The 18,247-nt window shown below is 37.0% G+C and overlaps 1 protein-coding gene across 1 annotated transcript in view; it reads right to left on the bottom strand.

Annotated features, from left to right (window-relative positions):
- Positions 1-18,247, bottom strand: part of LOC142336329 (uncharacterized) — a 90,186-nt gene that overhangs the window by 28,151 nt on the left and 43,788 nt on the right. Inside the window, exons 5-9 of the mRNA XM_075385082.1 lie at positions 11,936-12,226; positions 11,248-11,705; positions 6,816-7,012; positions 4,827-4,948; positions 3,130-3,206 (exon numbers count right to left, since the gene is read on the bottom strand). Coding sequence (XP_075241197.1) covers positions 3,130-3,206; positions 4,827-4,948; positions 6,816-7,012; positions 11,248-11,705; positions 11,936-12,226 — 1,145 coding nt within the window. The remainder of the gene's footprint in view (positions 1-3,129; positions 3,207-4,826; positions 4,949-6,815; positions 7,013-11,247; positions 11,706-11,935; positions 12,227-18,247) is intronic.

The raw sequence follows: 18,247 nt of genomic DNA on the forward strand, positions 1-18,247 counted from the left end.
TTCGGACTTCATTTTTATGATATACATTTGCTCTAACATAGCTGGCAGATTGACAGAAAATAGCCACAATAGCTTCGTAGATCGGCAGTCTAAAAAAAAACAGTAAAAATGACAGACCAAAAAAATTCGTCTTTTCATTGAAGGCTGATCTGTTATAATTTGATTAAAAATCTGTATAAGTTATTGCTGCCTCTATTAGCTGATCTCAAATAACCTTCATTTAGAGTGACACACACCCATTTGACCTTATCTCTTCGAATTAAAATAAATAAAAATCACTTTCAAAGTGAGGAAGTCATATTTGTGAGTGAGGTAAAGTCAAGTGTAACCAAAAATATAATCACGCAAATGAACAAAAAAACTCGCTCCACTAAGAGCGAAAAAAGGCGTCTCGCACACACTTCAATTGAAACTGCATGAACAAAAAAACAGATTTGAAATGGTTGTTACGTCATATGGTCGTAACAAAAATCGCGACGACGAAATAAAAAAAACCAAGAGAAGGCCAATAATAGCCCCAGCTATTGCTGTGCGGCTATTAACAAGGAAAAGGCCAGGAAAAAACTCAAGACTCTTACTCAGCAATTAGGGCATATAAATTTGGCACTACTTAGATGAACACTGTTGACCTTTAATTAGTAAGTGTTTATAAAATCTAAGTTCCATAAGTGAGTTCAGAAGTCATTTTTTAGTGAGGTAAGTCATGCAATTGACCTAAAAGCAGAAATGACGTCACGAACACAAACTTTAACTGCAAAGCGACGACAAAATAAAAAAACAAGAGAAGGCTAATATTAGCCCCAGCTAACGCTGTGCGGCTATTAACAAGGAAAAAGCCCTAATGGAGCTCTTTCAAAATTAAAATTCGATAATAAAACTGTGCGTGAAAATCTGACTTATGTAAAACGAAAAACGTGATCAAAAGGTAAAGCGAATTAAAGAAAGTAGAGCGCCTTAATCATAGCCGTTGAGAGGCTAATGAAGGCTATTAAAAATTGTGCTAAAAATGAAACCACTGAAAGAAAGTTGAGAAAAGAAATGTAGATTACGCAAAACGAAAAAGAAAAGGGCGTAAAAGTCAGTCGAAAATCAAAAACATAGCCGGCAGATTGCCGGAATAGCTGCGAAAGAATAAACCTGTTTGCCATATAATAGAGAAAGAAACAGATACAGATCTAAATTGAAAAAAAATCGACTCCGCTCAAAAAACTAGGCTAAAAAATTTCAGCGATTAATTAATAAAGCTTGTTACATTCATTCCACAGAAGCCTCTTATTAGGGAACTTTACTGCACATATGAGTTCCTTTGACCTGAAACAAATTCAAATTAAACTCAAGTTTTAAAGTGCAGAAGTCATTTTATTGAGTGAGGTAAGTCACGTATGATCAAAATCTAATCACGCAAATAACCTAAAAACCTCCGCTAAAGCGAGTGAGAAATGACGTCACGCGCGCAAATGCTGTTAGTGAGAGGAAGAAGTCATTCAGAATAATTGACTTTTTCAGCTTGTGACATAATATGGTCATAACAAAAATCTTGACGACGAAATAAATAAAAAAAAACAAGAGAAGGCCAATAATAGCCCCAGCTATCTCCATAATGGACAATAAATTCGAAAACCATAATTTTCTAGGGAGGAAATGATTTTTTTCAGATTTTTGTAGTGCTGATTACTTTCGCCGACGTCTGGATATATGATTCGTTTATTATCGGAGGCTGTTCTTTTAAAGAGGTCGATAGTCTTCGGTTTGCTCAATTCTTTGAACTAGAGATTTAGGACTTGTCCTGCATTTTTTATTGTTTACTCTTATTCTAAATGGCTGCTTACTCATTTTCTCAGGAAACCAAACATCTTCATTTGACTTCTTTTCTCTCAATTGATTGCCCAAGATCTTTATACGTCAAAGGAACGCAAACGAAAAATAAGTTGTCCAATGATAGTTTCGATTATCACCCGCAAATTTCATAGAAATTCTGCTTGTTCAAAGCAAACTTCGCTGGTCTTTAGGAGCAAGAAGGAACATACCCGGCAGATTGCCGGAAAATAGCCGCCGTTGATTCCAATATGCATGATTGGGATTGAACGAATAGAAGATATTGAAAAAAAAAGATTTTTGTACAAAAGATTTTTTTAAGTCCAATTTATTTTGATGGCATTTCGTAGTTGCACATATTTCTGTTTCTTAGAGAGAGGCTACAGGGGCTACTATCAATACCAATAAACATAAGATATGGTAACTAAGACTTATAGGAACGACGTTCAAATAGCGGGCATCTAAAATTGGGCTTTATGGGTTTATCCTGTTTCTATTTCTGCCTTCAATTTTTTACACTGACTCGGTTCATTTTGAATTGCTATGCGGAGCAACTGATGTTCAAATTCACTTTTAGCAGAATGAGAGAAGAGAGAAACTAGCCTAGAGAAGTCAAAAAGATTTCACGCAAAATGTCGAAAAAGCGGCAAAATGGTAAAGCGAAAAAAAGTTCGACGAAGTAAAAAAAAATAGGAGCGCTATAATAGCCGGCTGAGAAGATGAGGGCGGCTATTAATAATTGATTCAAACTTTGTTCGAGAGCAATTAATAAGACAGGGCCCGAATATTTAATTTTCTTTGCCTAGATTATGCATACATCTTAGCTCCCAAATCAATCAATCGTCCATCCTAAAGAGCTGTGATAGCGAAGTATTGACACGGAAAATATGCATTCCCTAATTTTTCCCAGCAAAAAATTCAAGTTTGGCGAGTGATCAAAGTTCCCCAATATTGCATAAGTTTTACGCACTCTCAACTCATCGTTTTGTTCTACCTTTATCATTTTACCCAGAAGTTAGTGCACCAACGTGTTTCATCGTTCGTGTGTATATTAGGCAACAACGTTTGGACATATGGAGTTATCAACTGATTAAAAAAACAGGCTGAACAGGCCGAAAATATCCATTTATAAACAGTAATGAAAAGCAGCAGTATGTGCTTCAATTACAAGCATACGAGATTTTAACGTTCAATTTCAGTCAATTTTGATCTAATGGTTGGGTTATTGGACAATATTATTGGACAGTTTTGTTCCATTAACGGACACAAAAAAGGACAAGTAAGTCAGTAAATAAATTCAAGAAGACAACTAACTTGGCAGCTGCTGGCAAAATCGGGATGTCCTCGTTCACGATAATGGACTTCTGGTTCTCCTGGTGGTTGTACGTTGCCTGAAACTATTTTATTGCCAACTGTTTCAAATTACATTACAGTACTTCATTAAACAAACGAAGTAAGGGTCAACGCAATGGCGTAAAATATAACCTACTTAGGTCGGAAAGATTGCTCTCAAACGACACGAGGCGCGGAGGTTGATAGTCGGAACGTTGGTTAGCGCAACAAGTTCTGCTGTGACGATATACGGGGGGGGGGGGGGGGTTCAAGTTAAAGTGGTATCAAATACTAATACAATTGCTAGAAACCTGGTTTGAGAGCAATCAATAGAACATAACCGACTAACGTCGGAAGAATTGCTCTCGAACGACTAGGCGGGAGCTCTAAAATATTACAGCCGGGGAGGGGGAGGGGAAGTAGCCTGCAGAAGGGCGGCTAAGAAGTTTCTAAAGTAAAAAAATGTCACCAATTTCAGCGCACTTTTCATTTGAATTTTAGTAGTAAACTGCCTCACAATGAGTTCGGTTGCTTGAAATTGTGAATGAGAGAGAGAAATTTAGATTACGCAAAAGGCCAATAAAAAGGTCGTAAAGGCACTCGAAAAGCCAAAATGCTCGAGTAAAACTTTTGCACAGAAAAGATAAGCGATTACAATAATTGCTTCAAACATCGTTCGAGAGCAACAAGCAGTTATTCATAGTCAAGAACAAAGCAGTTATTCAATTTTCACTTGATTAAAACAGTTGGCATATCTCAGTTAACGTAACGAACATCAACAGAAGAGTGAACTAAACATAACTAAACTTGGCATGATTCCTTTACCGACGGATTCAACGGTCAAAAAGGCTAGAAATTGTGTGAAATCAGGCATTTACGGGAAAAACTACGGGAGCACATGATTATTTAGGACTGGCCATAATAGGTTTTAAAAATGATAATCGGGCCGCTTTCCCACTATTATCATTCAGTGAATCTAGTTCTCTAATTTTTTTCATAACAGTTTTTGAACGCAATTGGTGTTGCATCTCTAGTGAGCAAGGTAGGTGGTGTGGCAATCACGTTTCAAACAACAAAACTATTGATGAAAACGAATGAAACAAAACAGAGGGAGATGTAGAGGGTAATAAGCTCTTGATTAACAGGGAGATCATCTTGGTAATATTCATTCAACTTGTTAACTCAATTGGAAACAGAAAGGACTGATGGATGCTCTCAATCGAGTGACGAACGATCAACCTGAAAAATCTAAAGACAAAGCAGTTCATACCAGAATTTGGTGCAATGTTAAGGAAATCCACTCCTACTAAGCCAGCGAAAAACTATGCCAGCGAATCATCGTTCATTTCTCTTCTACAGGAGGAATCTATTTTATGTCAATTAAATAAGTCATTAGTTCATTCATAATTATCACCTTTTATATTTGAATCATGTTAGCAAATCGATGTCAGGCCGATTCCAACCTCTTATTATTCTATGCAAGCTATTAATATTATAGAAGCAATTACTCCATGGGAGAGAGGAATTAATAGATCCATCAGCTTCTGTGCATTTTCTTAACGCTGTTCGCAAACTTAGAAATTTTGCTGATTACTATTTAATCTCTTCGAGCACATGGCAATAGTAGGGAAGGATTGCAATTTTGTGATAAGTTTCAAGACGAAATGTGGTTGTCTTACATTTTCAATGAGTGTTGAGCAACGCAGAAGTTTCTTGAGATGGAGTTTCAGGAAATCTTTCTCTTCTTCCCCCTTCAGTTCACTCATTGGTTTGCGAGTCAACACCTCTGCACTCACAATGTCTGAAATCATAAATGAACAAATTGAGTCTTGGAGCCATTAATAGAGTAGTGACAAAAAATTTAACATTGCTGCAGCCCACAATGTCGACTGTCCATTGTCATCCATAAATAGATCGGAAAACAAAAAACCACGACAGTTTATTGCACATATAACTTTCAACCCCCTAAGTCGCACTTGTTATTTTTTTACATAGAAACGCGTCACAACACAATTGTCAACTGGGGGTCATAAAAAACAATTGGTGTGAATACATCTTAAACTTAAATTAGACTGCTGCTTTTCGACAATCGGAATCAATGGCTTCCTTTTGCCTCAGGTCAGACAAAATAACAATCTTATTCAGATAACTAAAATTAGTCCTCATCCTAAAAATAATTAGGAAACTTCTATATTTTTTCAGATAGAATAAATACAAATACAAAAGAAACGTTGTTTGAAGCAAGTGAAGCTATTAATCTGCCCACACAGATTTGGGCAAGACATATTAAGCTCACAGACATCTCTATTTTTAAAAATAAAATGACTCTTAAAATTACAAAAATTGTATCAAAATGCTCTATTTTCTTTTGTCAAATTCCATTGAAGAAGCAGCTTTGAACCAGAAAATTGAATTCAATCCGTAGTAGACAGTGCCTATAAGCATTAGGTTTCAATTGCTTATATTTTGATTATATTTTATAAATTCAATAAAGCAGTGCAATGAATAAAAGTTCAAGAACCGCTAAATAGTTTAGCACAAACACTCTTTATTTACCAAAAGGCTTCGAAACGCTAACGAATCAACATGAATAATGTTTCTAGAGTCCACAACTTATTAAGCATCACAAAACTTCAAAACTGAGAAACAAACAGCTTCAAAAAGAGGCATCTGCATTCTTTACACCTACATTTATCGGTTTCAAAAGAAGGAATGAACAAAATAACCACTCTATTTTCTTCGCTCTTCAAATTTGATCACAGAAAGACCATTTTCAAATTTTATTCAGTCCCTGAATTTAGCGAGTTCTGTTGTTCGCTCATTTATCAAAAAACAGACGTGCCAAAAACTTGTACAGAACGATTACCTTTTGAAACTACAAGAAAAATGGAGAAAGCAATTTAAAGTAAATTAATGGTATATTTAGACCCAGAAACCAACTGAACTAAAAACATTCAATTATATCCTTCTATAATAGAAGTACAAATGGATAAAATTCTCTTGGAAAAGTGCACATCGAAAAATTCAAAACCCTAAACAAAAAATAGCTAGAAATTACCCTATTTTTCTAATCAAATTGCGCAAACAAAAAACTGTTTTATGCCAGCAAAACTGTAACCAAATGCTAACTAAGACGCCTGGAGCAATAGGCGTCTTTCCATTTCTCATGGATTTTTAAACACTCGTACTTATTACCAAAAACAAATAACACTGCTTGAAAAAGCCGCACGCGATCAAAAAAAATTGATCGCTTAGAGAAAACAACGATAAGAACAAAAACCACTCTTTTCGCTCCACTCTCCAATTTTGTTTAACATTTAAACAACTCCAAATTTTTCACGCGTTTCATTGCCTGCTTCAAAATTCACTTCATTAAAATTGATTTAAAAAGGACTTCTCCAATACTCTTCTTTGAGTCGTAAAAAAACAGCTTATCAATACAATAGAAAATACTTTGGGTTGTAAAAAAATGAGAGGGCCTAAATAATAGCCGTTGAGATGCTGAAGGCGGCTGTTAAAAAGCATCCAAATAGGTGTCCGCTTATCGAGAAATACTGATTTTTAGAAACCCTTCCAAACGAGTATTATTTATGTGTTCTGGTAAATGAATTGGAATTCAAATTAAAATTTTTTCTTGAAAGCACTTGCAAACCATATATTGTACTTACAAGCCTTGGCTACATAGTCCACAGCTCCACATTTGAGAAACTGTGTTTGGAACTCCATGGACCACTTGGTCTTTGTTGAGAAGACAGAGAGAAGCACCTCAAGTGCCAGATCAGAAGCCGAGAAGTCGCCACTCTGAGATAGGAGCAAAACAGAGGACGAGTCCGCCAGCGACTCGAGCAGCTTTTTCACTTTCGATCTGTAACAAAACGTGGACAAGAGTATCCATCAATGTGTAATTTGAAGCCAAAATCATTGTCTAATCGGATTCGCAAATAATGATAATGACCGTGTAAAAAGATACTTGATACATGTACCCAAGACGAACAATAACTGTCTAATAAGACGCTAAAAGAATTTACAATTCTGAACTTATCTTGACGTTTTCGTTCCAAGAATGATATTCAGGTCTTACCCAGTTGTTTCAAGTTTCCCTTCACCGGAGATTACCTGCTGCGACGCGACCAAATTAAAATCAAATCCTCTTTATTGCACAGCTAGCAGTCTTCTTTTAACCATTTTGTTGAAAATAGAGCTCCCTTTTTAGGAAGAAATGTGGTTGTCCGTTCTACTCTTTCAATCGTGATGACAAATCAGAACAGTTTGCGTTTTATAATCTACAAGGCTTAAATTTCAATTAAGTTAAGTATTAATGCCAATGCCGTCGATTGAATTCATTGAATGGTAGAAATTAAAGACAAGTCCAATTTTGCTACAACCTATTAATCGCTTAATTTGACATATATTCCTCGTGTTAAAATGATGTGGAATCAATTAGTAAATTAATTGAAATTAATTGAAATTAGTAACAGAAATCATTCTTTGTGCTCAGTAACCTTGATTTCGCTTATCGTGGGAAAAGCCTGAAATTTTTTCAACATAGCCGGCAGCTTGCCGGTAGAGCTGCGAAAGAATAGACTTGCGTGCCATACAAGAGAGATACAAACAGATACAGATATAAGTTGAAAAAGGTATCGACGCCGCTCAAAATGCTTTGTAAAAAACATTCAGCGATAAATTTATAAAGCTTGTAAAAATTCATTGCGAAGAAGCCCTTTCATTAGGGACCTTTATTACACATATGAGTTCGTTTAACCTTAATTTAATTCAAACTAAACTTAAATTTAAAAGTGCAAAAGTCATTTTATTGAGTGAGGTAAAGTCACGTATGATCAAAATCTAATCACGCAAATAACCTAAAAACTAATCGCACAAATGATTTTAAAACCTTTGCTAGAGAGAGTGAGAAATAACGTCACGCGCGCAAAAGCCGTTACTGTGAGGAAGAAGTTGTTCAGAAAAATTTCAATTTTGCTGTGTGAACACATGTATAACGAAAAAGAGCCTCAGACGACGAAACCGAAAAAAAGCATATTTTTCAATGACCTTCATCGGTTGATCCTGTAAAAATCCATTCAATTGAAACAGTGAGCGAGGTAAGTCAGGAGTCCACCGTGACTTACGTAAAACGAAATGTGATCGAAAGTTAAAGCAAAATAAAAAACATGTCCAGCAAAAAATCGGAATCGACTCGATGTAAAATTTAAATTACACCCCCACCAACCCAAAACTGATAAAAATTACTAATTTCATTAAACCATTCAACTTGAAACAACAAACGGATGATACAAAATATGAGGGAAAAGGCAAATTATTGAAATTTTCCAAAATATTGAAACAAAATCTATAACTGTTATTTTTTAAACATTCCAATAATTGCTAAGTCTCGAAAAGTATATTCAACACGCACAGAAAAAAAATACAAAAAACTACTGAACTGATACTTTTGCTCATAAAAATAGCTACCACCAAACATTTAATTAGTTTTACTTAGAAGCAATATCCCTAATAAAACAACCCTAGTTAAACAATTGAAAGTGAAAAAGTTCAAATACAGAAAAGTACAGAAAAATTTTTACATATTCGGGCAAAATTGATACAAAATTAATTTTAAAAAAATCAGAAGGCCACAAAAACCAACAAAAAACCAATTCAAAACAACAAAACACCCCACACATTAAAAACATGAAAAAGTACAAAAGCCACTAAAAAGCATCTATAACGGCGAAATCACAGTTACTTGTTCAAATGGGTTTTCAGAAAACTACCTTTACCCAAAAAGTAAAGTAAAATTGAAAAAATGCTTCGAATTAGCCATACGCGATCGATTAATTTGTTCGCTTATACAAAAATAATTTCACTCTTCAATTCGTTCAGCTATTTGTCCAAAACACTTGGTTTACACGTGAGACGTTGACTCCAACATAGCCAAAAGACTCCGGAATCGACTTGAAGTAGAGATTAACACCCCAGCCAATCACTAACGAAACCAACCACACTAATTTCTTCATTATAGAATTCTATTTGAAAAAAGATGATATAAATTACAAAGGGAAAGAAAGTGAAACCATATTCTTGGCAATTTTTCAAAAGTTGCGACTCCAAAAAAACTTCTGATAACTTGTCAAATATACTCAATTTCTCTTCAATAAAAGTTCATATATAAAACATAGCCGGTAGATTGCCGCGATAGACGCTTGTGGCCTTCCATGCATTGAAACAACTATAGAAACAAGATAGGCAAATTGATCAAAAGTCCTTTAGTAGACCGCTAGATTTTTTGGATTAGATACGTACTGTCAATTTCATGACACATAAGGCCTATAAGGAAAAAGCCCTGAAAGAGCTTTCTCAAAATTGATATTCGAATTCAAAAACTCAAGACTAATAATCACGATTTAGGGCATATAAGTTTGGCACTGCTTGGATGCCCACTTAACTTAGTAAATGTTCATAAATTTAAAGTTTCAGAAGAGTTCAGAAGTCATTTTTTGAGTGAGGTAAGTCACGCAATTGACCTAAAAGCAGAAATAACGTCACGTACACCAATTTTAACTGCAAAGCAGTAGAAGTCACTGAAGTCATTGAAAAAGTCAACTCCAAGAAGTCAGGTAGTAAGACAAAACAATGACCTAAAAGCGGAAAAGTCGTCACGGTAAGACGAAACAAAAATCTGTTAGACAAAGTAAAAAAAATAGGAGCGCAATAATAGCCGCCTTGAATTGCTGACGCGGCTATTAAAAACCATAGCCCCGCGAATCACCCGAAAATACCAGCCATTGATTCCCATAAACCCGATTGGGATTAAAATGAGAAAATGAAGAAACTGATTTTTGTACAAAAATATGTCGAAATTTGAACTATCTTGATGTCACTCCGTAGTTAGACATACACTTGTTTCCTAATGACGGGATACACAGTCTAGTATCATAACCAATAAGCAATAAAACTGGTAACTAAGATTTGCAATAACAAAGTTCATGTGACGGGCATCCAAAATTGGGTTTCATGGGTTTATCCCGTTTCTATTTTTGATTTGGCTTTTCGATACTAAAATGTTGAACAAGCTGTGAACTAATGTAAGCAAATGTTAAACTTTAAAGCGGAACAAATTTTTATTCGACAAGTACAAAAATCAGGGCCTCTACATTATAAACAATTTCAGAACCAGTTTTGTGTTTAATTCTTGCGCAACCACGGGACACCCAAACGCACCAGAAAACACTTAAAACAACAGAAATAAAAAATCACAAAAAACTGCAGAATTAATTTATTTTTTAAATTGAAAAATCTGCTATCAAACATTCAATTGTTTTCACTTGGTAACAATAACGCTACAACCAACCCTAATCAAACAATTGAATATGAAACAAATTCTCTGAAATGCAGAAAGAACAGTAATGGGAAAAAATGAAAAACAAACAAACTTCATGTGAGAATAACAAAATTAAAAGGGGCATGAAAACCCACATGAATACTAAATTCAACAAAAACCCCCGGTTTCTAAAAATTTCAAAACGAGTTTGTCCAGAATGTCGAAACCAAAAAACACCTCAAGATTGCATATATCCGCGGTTTTAAAGGCCGTTGCCGAAAGATTTTTCTCAAGGAAAATCTAGACAATCGGGAGAAAATGACTTCAAGGTCATTGGAAATTTTTTGGACCATTAGAAATCTTTGGAAATCTTTGTGACGGCTCGGGGCAGACGTTTTAGAGCCATATGACCCCGTTGTCTGGCCTCTCCTTAAATCCTTAGTACATTATTCGTGTAAATTTTTGTTACTGTACTATTAACACATGTTAATGGAGAAATGAATTCTTTCTTGTTTCTTATGCATGCCATATACTGGAAGACGAAGATGTTAAAAAAGCTAACGGCATAACGATGTGTTGCTGGATAATTCATGGGATCTCAAATGTTGATTTTTTTAAATTTTTTTGGTTCCATAATAACCTTTTCGTCCATAGTATACTTTGGATCCATAGTGTACAATTATAAATCTTTCGATAAAAAACAGAAGTCCTATACTCAAAGCTGCTCAAATCATGTTTGGTATTAAACATTAATTGTTACATAAATAACCAACGCTAACCTCCATTTGGTTACTTCTTTCTTTTCTCTTATCGCAGCACCTGACGAAACAGCAGACTTAATTCCGTCATCGGATCGTCCAGCCATCGCAAAATTTTCCTTGATCAATCGAACAACTAGTGCAAGCGAATAAATGTTCAAGTCTAGCGGAATTTTGTCGCGACTCAGCACATACAGCACAGTTGCCGTGGTCAGCGCTAACGATTCATACTTGGGTGCATCGGTGACTAAGAAACACAGTTTTGGGAGCACTGCATGGGCTCTGAATTGTACCCTGAAATGTGACTGAAGCGCTTTCTGGGCCATGGAAGTGAGAGACAGACATCTGGTAGACAGAGATGCAGATCCCGCAGGAGCGACACCTTCCAAGAGATACTGCATGTCCTCTTTGAACTTCTGAGATTCGCCATCTTCTAGACTTTCTTGCATACGTTTGACAGATCGCACTACTGTGTACAGCTAAAACGATATGCCGATTAGATAACATCTTGAACAACCCATATTTCAGTTAAAAAAAACGATAGATCCCTCAGATAAAATTTTAACAACAATGTTCAGTGAATTACAATCGGGTTTTAAGCTGGAGCTACCATTAGATAGCATTCATGACACAGTTTTCGCAGTGTGAAGAAATTACCAACTGCTCAAAACGCTTCAAAACTCCAGACAAGGGAAATATTATATCCAACCTCTTTTTCCTTTCGCGACACTTTAATAGATTCCTTCGATTGCATCAAATCATCTTCCAAAAACTGGCTCTCATCGAATCGGTCTAGTGCATTCTGGGTGACAAACACACTCTGTCTACCCTTCACCCCCGTTAGGCCACTTTGGCTAGAAGTGTCCGAAGATGCAGGAACAGTGGAGTGTCTGGTGAGTCCTTTGAAACGAACACTTTTGGGAAGGGTCTGGCAGACTGTGGTCTCGTGTTTGACGTCCTCTTCTTCATCCTCGTCAAATTCGCAGCTTCCATAAGGATCCTGATTAAAAATTGATTGCTCGTAAAGAATATTAAGGGCCGATAAGATTTTAAGAAGAAAGACATTAGTCGATTGTTTCTTCCTGCTTGTTTCTTACTATTTTGTCAAAATTTGATTTTAAGTTGATTATGTCAAATTTGATTACATAGGCATATGCGGAAGAAAGCCCCGATTGATTCGCTCAACCATAATTGGGATTCAAATTTGCATAGAGAATGAAAATTACAAATCCGCTATTTGTAAGAAGTATCGAAAATGTGGCTAAAACTAATTTTTGACTCATTTCGATAGATTGGCCCTTTCTTAATGCGAAAACTAAATGATTGAAACAAACTCAATAAAGTTGTTTTGGATATAAATGAAACGGCTTTACTGCATAACTTTTTTGCTTTTGGATTTTGCTTCATATTACTTTGCTGAGGAATCGCACCTTTATTCATCTCGAGCAGACTGAGATTTTAATGGAAAACAGTCTGAAACCCAAACTAATAAAGTAAAAAAGACAGAGGTCCTACGAATCAATCCAAAGAACTTTGAAACCGAAAGCCACAAAGATTAATATTCAAGAAAAAGCACTGCTAAACTAATCACCAAAAAGAAATGTGAAAACATATTACAACTCTAGATCCGCTGCAGATGTGTTCAACTATCGAAACACAAACGCTTAAATAGAGCCGGTAAATTGTCGGTAAATAACCACCGTTGAGACCACTGAGCGACGCTGGGATTGAAACAGTTAGAGAAAAAAACATGAAAAATTGACGACAGTCTAATAATGTTTCTAAAAACAAAGTATTCAAATTTTATTCGCAGTTCCATTAGATTCGATAAATAATGTGAATTCAACCTCTAAATAGGCGGACAATGAGCTTAATACCAAACATAAACCGACAAATTTTGGAAGAATTGCTCTTGAACGACATGATGTAATTCAGGGTCTGTAGCCTAAATCAATTTTTCTTTAAGGGTGCAACAAACCTTGCCCCCCTGTGATACCTAAGTATACTACCATTCATTTTATTTATATGGTGCAGTAAAGTTCATATGACGTATTTACTTAGTTCATTTCATTTGCCCTTCATTTCTTATTTTTATTCCGAAACCTGAAATGGGCCGAAACCTGAGATGGTGGATCTTCTTTTTCGAGACAATTGTTGGTTCTTCGGCATAATCTGAGACGAGTTGTCACGAGTTGATTTTATTTCATTTACCTTTTATTTCCCGCCCCGTGATTAGACATGTCTGATCATACATTCATGCTTTGTTGATAAGTACTTGAGTCATATTTTCAGTTCATTCAATTCATATTCAGTTGCTCTTCTTTCTTCGCGAACTCGCGTTAAGTGCAAGGACTAAGTTCCGATTTCGCACCGCGAAACTCAATTCTCGTAGTATTCATCTCACGCGCACTGCGAGAGCCTACCGAAATACAATAGCATACGACACGGCGCAGCCAGCAAACAAGCAAACACCGCTTGGAATAGATGCATTTTGGGATAAACCGGCACCCGATCCTTCTCTACGATGGGAAGTGGAGAGTGCAATATAAGATGGCACTTCTCGCAAAAAAAAATATCATTCATGATACTGTTCTCGGGCCGAAACCTGAGATGGTGGATCTTCTTTTGGAACCTATCTATGAGGAGACAACTGTTGGTTCTTTGGCACAATCTGAGAGCGAAAAAAATGCCCGCAATGCACAACAGAAAATGAACTGGCAGAACAAATGTCAAAGGTTGTTGAAATCGGCATTATGTGCGGGGATAAACCTTGGCCACTCGCGGACCGGAAAACTGTTTCTCTACTCTACTTGAGCCTCGAGGTGGAAGGAAGAAGGACCCTGAATTGCAAAAATCCGCATATAATGATCGATACGTTGTCCACGGCGGAATTCTGGAAAATTGTAGAGGCTGCTTTCATACGGCCCCGGAGCATCATCTTCGATCGTCAAGTCTTCTTGATCACGAAACAACTTCGAGGTGAAACTGTCGAACGTTTCTATGGTAAGCTTAAAGAATTAGCGGAAAATTGTGATTTTGAGAATAAGGAGGAAACCTTGATACGTGATGTGTTCATCACTAATCTGATTGATCCCGAGATTCAAAAAGAACTCCTTAAACAAACAGTAGAGCCAAGACAAGCGTTGGAACTGGCAATTAATATGAAACTCAGGATGCGAAACCAACATCAAATACAACAACACAATAAGACCCTCATCCCGGGCAGCGTGAATGCAATCCTATTTCTCGCTAGTTCGCGATCATCGAATTGGTCACCCTCTAACAACTTTCACAAACAAGGTAATCCCCCATCTCTATATTGCTCGAATTGTGGCGGAAACTGGCTCCAAATTAGCGTGAAAAGTGCATCGCTAAGGGCAAAACATGTAATAATTGTGGTCTGTTGAATCACTGCTAAGGTTTGCCGAAAACAAAAGGAATCGAAGCCCCAAAATCCTCAGAAAAGAACTATAAATACGGTGGACGAAGAATCACATCCTGAAGATTCTGTCAACATTCTTCAATCTTCGAAACTCTACGAATCCGACTACAGCAGCGGGGAGGACAATATGGTCGCTCTCATTCGAAACGATATTGCGAAAATAGAATCCCTAATTAAGCCGATCAAAATCGGCAATATCTCGACTACGCAATATCTTGAGAACTCTGGGAGCGCGTGCAGCATTCTCAATCAGTCTTTCGCGTCGCAAGTAGTAAGAAGCAGCCCACACGCTTTCTGGATTCACGATAACACAAACACGCAACTCGGGACTTTTTCAAATGAACCGATTTGTATTGAAGGTAAAGTACAAGCTCCGGTATCGAGCAACGGAAGGACTTCAGATTCGGCAAAAAAATCACGGTCGTCGTCGATGGTCTGAAATCATTATTCGGTCGTGACTTGTTCGACCAATTAGAACTAGCAGTAACGCAATCGTCCTCGTTCCCAGGTAATCAAGTCAACAATATTTCGCCATCTTCGGATTTCAAAGAAAACATTGAATTAACATTCCCTAATCTAATTTCTCGTATCGGTAGATCAAAAAATCACGTGGCTAAATCAAACTTTCACTTGAACTTTCAAGCTAGACAGCAAAAGGGTAGACGTATACCTATTAATCTCCAGGATAAAAAATAACAATGAACTCAAAAAATAATTAGCTTAAAAACATAATAAAGCTCACTAAATGTCCTGATAATTATTTTATTTCCCCTACCGTAGTCACTGCTAAAAGACCAGACAATTAAGCTTGCTCTGGATTCAACAAAATAAAACAAACCCATTCACAAAAATAAATACCGAATGCCTAACATTGATATGCTTACGGAATACAGATTAATGCAATCACCGGCGACATGACAGGCACTTATAGATTTCAAACTGGTTTTTACGGTTGAACAGATATGCCGGCAGAATTTCAAAAAGCCATGGATTACACCCTCATTGGTCTAAAGAATACCGATTGTTTTCTCGACGATACTTTAATTGTTAGTAAAGGATCGGAGGAAGAACACAAACCGTATGTTCTTAATTGTCGCAAGCGGTTGGACGAAGAAAACCTTAGGATTAATCTTCCGAAATGTCATTTTTCTAAATGAGAAATTGATTGGCTTGGATATATTTCACAATCGGTTATTTCGCCCCTCGAGAGCAAGACCTCAACTTGAAGCACCAAAGACATTAAAGAAACTTCGATCTTTTCTGGATTCGCTGTACTATATTAGTAAACTTATTCCTAACCTCGCACAAGTTAGTCTGGACTGATGTACATGTCATGAAAATCGTTTTTCTGAAATAAAGAATCGCATTGCAAATTCCACTGAAAATAGTCATTACAAGTCGCAGCTCGAAACCCGCGCAAAACGTGACGCATCTCGCTGTAGTCTTGGGGCGGCGCCTAAACAATTAACAGTTGACGGATGGAAACCAATTGCGTTTACATCTCGATTTCTAAATTCTTGAGAGGAGCGATATAGTGTTAATGAACTAGAAATTCTTGGAGTAGTTTGGTCTAACAAATATTTTAAAAATTACCTGTACGTCAAACATTTTACGGTAATTACAAACCACAAATTCATCAACATTAAAATCCAGTCAATCCCCACCCCATTTATATACTTTATTACCAACAAATAATCTCGCACCTCAAATCACACATAAAAGAGAACCTATAACAAAAGCAATAAATTTAATTAGCACACTTGCCACTCGTGCAAATAAGCATGATTACTATTTATGCCCCGCGCCGCGAAATCAATTTACAAATAATAACTGTTATTCAAACAATTTAAAATATGCATACCCCGGGTCGCAAATACCAATTAACACTCCACACGTTAAGCCAAATTCAACTCAATTCAAACAATCCTTCCAAAATCGGAATGAAAAGCATTTCGCGAAGCGTGATACTCAATTCTCTAAGCCCAATTTCCCGCCAATTAAGACATTCCAAAAATAATTCTGAAAGTCATTAACCAAAAAAAAGCAGTGATTTTTGCCTCAAATCGCTCTAGAATTATGTCGTATGAATTTCACTCGAAATCTTAATATTTCGCAAAAAAACTAACATTAACTACATCAATTCAAATCAAACTAAAATGCCTTTTAGAAAGCGCATAACAAGAGTCCGATTCAACGACTTCTCCAGCCCCGCGAATGTACCTTCCACTCCCCCGAGCTCCTCTCGCGCAGTGAATCAGCCTGCAATTCTCACAACTTCTAGCACTGCGAATCCCCTCCTATCCCATCAAACGCAGTTTCCCCAGCATTGGCATCAGGTGTAAGCACTCCCCTAACTCCCAGCCCCCACATTTGACAATATTGTAAATAATATCTTTAGTAAATCATTAATTGCAGCACTCACCAGCAAAGACGCAGTTCTTAGAGAGGTCCGTGATTGTATTTTGGCCAACAACGAAACCCGCCTTAAAGAGCTTAATCCTTACATACACTCTTATTGGAGAGATCTCTAAGTTCGTTCCGGCTGCCTTTGAGCCAATGGACCAAATGTTTTAAAAAATTTTGGACATGTATGTTGAAAACCATGGAATACCTCGTTCTATTCGATTGGATCAAGCAAAATGTTTGGTTCGAAATCAAGTAAAGACTTTCTGCAATAAAATTAACATTGAAATTATTAAGCTCCTTTTAACGATCATCGTGCTATTGGTTTGGTAGAAAGACTCAATCAAACGATTAAGAATAGACTGGCATGTATCAAAGAGGAAAAATCGGCTAATAACGCATTTCATAAGATTATTATTCAGCAATTGCAAAAATGTAAACAGAAAACAACAAAGACTTCGCCCTTCCGAGCGCATTTAGGCAGGAAACCCAATACCCCGCTGAGCGTAAACTCCACTAAGCCTAAATTATCTAACCTCTCATACGAGAACATTATAAACCACTATTTAGATGAGGACATAGCTCAACGGATATAGGAGCAATATTGAGGTTGAAATGGGAATGACTCGGGCAACGCGGGATGCAAATGAACGGGAAACAAAGATAACGAATGGGGAGTCCAGATTTCTCCGTTCTGGCACTTGCAGACGAATTCACCTCACAGAGATAGCAGTACAGCTCAAATTGGCCCAATAAACTCACGGAAAAGACGATCTAAAATGAACCTGGAGGGCCTGTATGAAGTACTAGCAAAAGGCTCAAACATCAAAGTGAGCCCAACAACATCTACAATCAAGGAACCAGGCAAGGCTGTAGTAACAGTACGGAGCAGTGACATTGGCAAATTTGGCACACTACAGCAAAGGCAGACAACAATAAAGGTCTACACAGACTAGCGTGAGCCGAGCACTTGTGAAAAGCTGGTAGACGCGCAAATCCAGAGCCACGTGAAACAATTCACACGTAAACTAAAAGGCGACAAGAAGATGAAACACCGCAGCCGAGAACCCGGTAGTGGAGTTTCATCTTCTCGATCCAATATATCAGGCCCGATGAGAGGATGTATACCCAAAATTCCAAACTTTCCCGAGATACGAAATCAACGCAACGCTGAGC

The sequence above is a fragment of the Convolutriloba macropyga genome, chromosome 3 (assembly GCF_964194025.1).
Source record: "Convolutriloba macropyga chromosome 3, txConMacr16.3, whole genome shotgun sequence".
Taxonomy (NCBI): Eukaryota; Metazoa; Xenacoelomorpha; order Acoela; family Convolutidae; genus Convolutriloba; species Convolutriloba macropyga.